At 28.8% G+C, this 5,600-nt stretch overlaps 1 protein-coding gene across 1 annotated transcript; it reads left to right on the top strand.

Annotated features, from left to right (window-relative positions):
- The first annotated feature begins 2,481 nt into the window (after positions 1-2,481).
- Positions 2,482-3,384, top strand: LOC123304972 (transcription factor Sox-14-like). The gene is made up of 2 exons (XM_044886542.1): positions 2,482-2,947; positions 3,009-3,384. The coding sequence occupies exons 1-2, from the start codon at positions 2,494-2,496 to the stop codon at positions 3,254-3,256; spliced, it is 702 nt and encodes a 233-aa protein (XP_044742477.1). The 5' UTR covers positions 2,482-2,493; the 3' UTR covers positions 3,257-3,384.
- Positions 3,385-5,600: the final 2,216 nt, after the last annotated feature.

Here is a 5,600-nt window from a genome sequence, read left to right as displayed (position 1 = left end):
CTGGTTTTTTTCTTTACATCTTGTATTATTGATATTACGAGAGACAATGAAATTAATTATTGATAAGGAATTAATTTTTGTCATATTTGGGACAAATTATTGTTGAGCCCAATGGATAGTTGGAAAAAATTGTAATTTTCTTAAATTTTGAGTTGCGTATTATAACTGGGTTGCCTGAAGCAATGAGGCTAGTTGTTCAATTGAAATACTGCCGAAACTATGCTTCTTACGCCAATAGATCTAGCATTGAATTACTAGCAGTGAACCAATAAACAACAAGAGCTAATTGTCGATTTTAATTGGTTTATTTTTTAGAGTTTTTGGATTTAATCAATTTAAAATAATCGTTTGACAAGAAGGTAAATTTTGATGGTTAGTAAATTTAATTGGTTATTAAATTTTACTACTTACGACACTCTAATCATTAGAGCAAGTATGGGCAAATGTGGCTTAGAGAAGTTTGAATCTAAAATACTAGTAAGACAGTGACAACCCAACCAGTGACAACCAAAAATACGAGTAAGACAGAGAGACAACATTTTTTTTTCTACTTATCTCATTGCTATAAGAGAAACTGAGATAGGTAGAAGAGTCTCGTTTCAATCTCTATGAACAATGCGCACTTGGATAAAGAGACACACAATAAAGTTATAACAATGGTGACTTCGACTTAAAATAACTCGCCCATGCCTGCATTAGAGTCTAATGCTTCTTTTAAAATCTATATTTTTGTAAAAAATTCATAATGGAGTTAGTTGAGCTATTAGCCACTGGGGTTACTCGAGGAATTGTTCAACTTGCAAGTTGAACAAATAGCTATATTACCTTCGTACCTAGCAACTATAATTTAAATTATTTTACCATGTTAGGCATTAATTTTGTGCTGTTTTACGTTCCAATTATTAAAATAATAAATTTTTTGAAAAAACATGTTTATTTTTTTGGCTGAGTACATATTTTTTCATTTTATATGAGAGAATATAAACAAAAAACGCTACAGCCAAATATTTTGAAGTGTTATAAAAAAATTAAAACCTGAAGGTGGTACTTGAACAAAGGGTTATACAACACCAAGAGAAAAGAAGCCAGAATTGATTATTTTGTTAATTTTTTGTTGAGAATACACTCCTTTTGTTTTATTTAAACAATATTGATTGCTTTATAATTGTTATTTTACTTATTTGGTAGCTTGCTCAACTTGCCTCATACCCTTGCTCAACTTACCCCCCTAGTGAAGTAAGTTGAGCAGCATCGGCCATCGTCACTTAAAGCTAGTTGTCTCCAAAACTATAAGAGATATCAGAACTAGTCTAAAAGACATTTTTTTAAGGAAAAGACTGGCTGTCTATCGATATAAGTATAAAATAAATTTGATAAATCGTTTAGGAGCCACAACCTTAAAAGTCAAAATCTGCTCAACTAAAAAATTTCGTAATCTAAAATGAAAAATGAATGTACTATATTTGGACCAAAAGGGATTCATGGATGTAAAAATGAACTAAGTCGATGGTTTGAGATTTTTTGATCAGGCTAATAAATGCTGAATTCTAATTTACTCATCTGTTTGATAATCGCATTTACTCTAAAGTAGGTAAACCATTTAACTTATATTAAGATATAGTTTTGCTTTCAAATGTCTCAGTTTCATGAATTCGTCGTATTTGTGAAAAAACAACTACAAATAACCATAACGCTGTAAATAATAACGAAAATCGATGGAAATAGGGATACAATTTTCGGACAGATCAGGTATATATAAAAATCGGTGAGGATAGGCTCTTAAAACAAAAATTATAATTGTAATTTCTATGTCTACTTAGTGCCTAACCATTCAAAAAAAAAAAATTAGTGCAAATGTATTGTATGGCAAATTATACGAATAAATAATTTAAAATAAGATGAATGAAATATTTTTATTTGATTTACATTTATAGGCGTATTTATTCAATGCATTATTATTTAACAATAAAAATGAGAGATAATGCTTTTTTTTTAATTTATAAAAAAATTACTGTAATTATTAACAATAGCATAAAAACTATTAACGCTTCCCATTGATGATCTGTGCACATCCGGTTATGTACTGAATACGTGGCGCAGATAAACTATTAATTTAAATTAAAAAAAAACATTTTTCCACAGATTATTCTGAATTATTTGTTATTTATTGTTGGATAATCGTTATTATAGGTTCATTAAAAACTAGCAGTTTCAGTGGTTTTACTTGTTTGTTTGAATATATTTGCTAGAAGCATAAAATTTATTCTTTTAAATTATCTGAAACATAAGTGAAAACTGTGATAAATTAATATTAAAACACCTCTTTAAAGAAAATTGGTTACACTATTTATGGAATTAATTGTCTAATTAAACTCGATATTAATTAATTTTTAAATGAATTTAAATATGTTACCCACAACATTACCACAATCTTCAAATGTTTCATCTACAATTTCAATGAATAATGTTATTATAAATCATATAAAACGTCCAATGAATGCATTTATGGTTTGGTCAAGAATTCAACGGCGTAAAATTGCAACAAACAATCCAAAACTACACAATTCAGAAATATCGAAACGTTTGGGTAGTCAATGGAAATTATTAACTGAATTTGAAAAACGACCTTTCATAGATGAAGCAAAACGATTACGAGTCCAACATATGCTAGAGTATCCAAATTATAAATACCGTCCACGACGAAAGCTACGCTCGATATCGCAAACAAATAATGCAACTCGTCAACTTTTACAACAAACTGTTAAACGGCAAAAACAAGACTTAATTTCAAATGATAGTGATAAATTTCGTATTATGGAAATAAATCAAGTAGATCCAAGTTTAAATCCAGGTAATGGAAATAATGTGAATAACATGTCGATATATCCTTCATTTTCTTTTGTCGACCCAGTAAATTCTTTAACCAGGACATTATATGTAAATCCAGGTATGGTATTTAATCATAGGTAATTTTCTTATATTTGACAGGATTTGTGGATTGGTTTTAGGTCAAATTAACCATCATCAATATTCTAATCCGCATGAATTATCAAAAGCGTTTTCGTTACCACCGTATGCCAGTTTACATCATCAACAGCCAAATCCAGCACCAAATTCCCCATCAAATTTTTACTTTCATTCAACTTTCAGAAACTACTTAGAACTTACTTCAGGTTCGCCAACCGGTATCAGCTTGCCAAATATATCATCAGAAGTCGCCCACATTCCAAAACTAAATAGTTCTTATTTCAACTAATCAAGCCTTTGGTGACATATTTGTTTAGGTTTTAAATAATTGTTATATAACTAGCAATAATAAGCGACAAACAATAAAAGAATACTGCTTTTAGATTTTTTGATCTTTATTTGTTTAGCAGTTTGTTATAAATTAGAAAGTATGAGGAAGCCAACAATTTTGAGAAATTAGGAAATAACTTGCAGCCATTAGACATACAATCGGACAAGAAAATCTCAATAAATTTCGAGATTTTCTTGATTTTTACAAAGGACGTATCTTAAAATTACAAAAATCAGGTTCGTTGATGATCGGATGAATAATTTTTGAGATATTATCTAAAATCATTTGATTCGAGGGTTAATATTTTGGGGCAATCAATGGATTATAAAGGGTAATTATATAACATAAAAATCTAGCTCATTTTGATGAGACGATTTTCTTACAAAATCTTAGGAAATATCTCAAAATATACCCACCCAATCATTAAATAAATAAACCCTTTTCAAGTTTTATCAAATTTTGAAAAAATAATTTTTTTTGTTATTTTGAATTTTTGTTCTTATCTGTATTGATGTCTAAATATTAAAATTATTTAGACGTATGCTTAAATAACAAATTAAATAAATGCTAGTCACCTTCGTTGGCAAAGGTATAATTTTGCGGAGTCATTTACTAACATTGGAAGGATAGACGTTAGCTGAAAAAAATATTGCAATTAGGAGTGTCGAATATTCTAAATTATTCGATTTAAGTTTAGAATCGAATTTTTCGAAAATTCTACCTATGTATTATTTAAATCAGCTATTTTTTAAAATGATCAATCAGCTCATTGGTGCAGTATTTTTGCCGAACAAAATGTTTTATTGTTTAATATTTATTAATTTTATCAATTGGTCATAGTGTGCGACAAATTCCTTCCTGCGTTTTTTCAGTCCGATAGATTAAATATAACGTTTTCATGCTCATTTGAAAACGCAGCACTTTCGGTTTGGTAGAATTGCTAAAAAGAAGGCACACACCGCGGATAATAAGCAAAATTGGACAAAATCATTTCAAACTAGATATTGATTGTGAATGTTGAAAAAATTAGTTTCTAATGTAGACTGTAATTCATCATGAAGGATAATAGTTTTTGTAATAAATCGAAATTTTCAATTAAAATTATTTTTCGAATTATTCATTTTATTCGATAGTTAAAATTACAGTAAAAAAAATATGAATGATTTCTACAAATGAGCTACTGTACAACTTCGGTAGCTCATTTGTAGAGCGCTGTCTGAGGTTGTGAGATCGTTTTTGCATAATAGTGCATTTTTCATAATATCTAATTTTGATTATTAGATTGTTATATTCATAGCTAATATTTTGATGTTAGATAAATTTGTAATTAATTATTCTAAAATAAAAATTTTAATAAAACGTTCCCATGTGTATTAAAAGGAAAATATAGACTGCAAATCATGTCGCATTGCCGAGAAAAGAATTCTTTAGATAAAATAAGTCGGAAATAAAGGCTGACAAAATTTCATTTGGGCCATTTTATTTGGGAGTTCACCATAAAATATTTTATAAATTGCCACGCTGTCTTTCTGGAAAATGAATTCCTATAAGAAATTGGGGCAACATTAAAATTAATTAAACAAGAAAAAATAAAACTTTTAATATAAGCAAAGTAATAGACAGCAGATTCCTTAATGAAAATGTTAATCGAGCAATTCGGAAAGTTAAAAATTAAAAAGCCCTATCCAGGTTATTTCTAAAAGATGCTGCGTGGCGACTTGTGATACACCATGGTAATAATAACATGATATAGCTGAACTAGGAGGACAGTGAAGGTAAGATGGGCTACTGAATTGTTAATATTTCAGGGAACTGGCGCGACGGTAATGCATATATTGTAGACTTATCACGATGAATAGTTTTTACTGAATTGGACGAATAGTAGAATAGAGAATCTTAAGAACTTTTATCCCAGATAGTACACTGGCTTTTTAAAAACTAACTTAAAACGCTGCTAAATTGGATCACTTATTACGATAGCTGTACTAAATATCATTGGAGACATGTAAACAACACCTAGTATGTTAGAAATGTCATAATATGGTCACCTTAGGTTGCCCCTAAAATATTCATAACTATTCGACATTTATTTTAAAAAAGTTTAAAGAAATAACATTATACACTTTTTACTTACACTTTTCTACATAATACAGTAAAAGATCTAACAAAATTTCGGCGTATTAAATAAAAATGAAATAAACCACCCACTTATTGCTAAAATCATTCATAAGCCATGACTTAATTGCGCAAATGTTTCTATTTACCAGTTAACAATAAATTGTTAATTAAATGAAACGATCCA

This window comes from Chrysoperla carnea, chromosome 1, assembly GCF_905475395.1.
Source record: "Chrysoperla carnea chromosome 1, inChrCarn1.1, whole genome shotgun sequence".
Taxonomy (NCBI): domain Eukaryota; kingdom Metazoa; phylum Arthropoda; class Insecta; order Neuroptera; family Chrysopidae; genus Chrysoperla; species Chrysoperla carnea.
The sequence above is the reverse complement of the archived record's forward strand: the minus strand, read 5'-3'. Positions and strand labels throughout refer to the sequence as shown.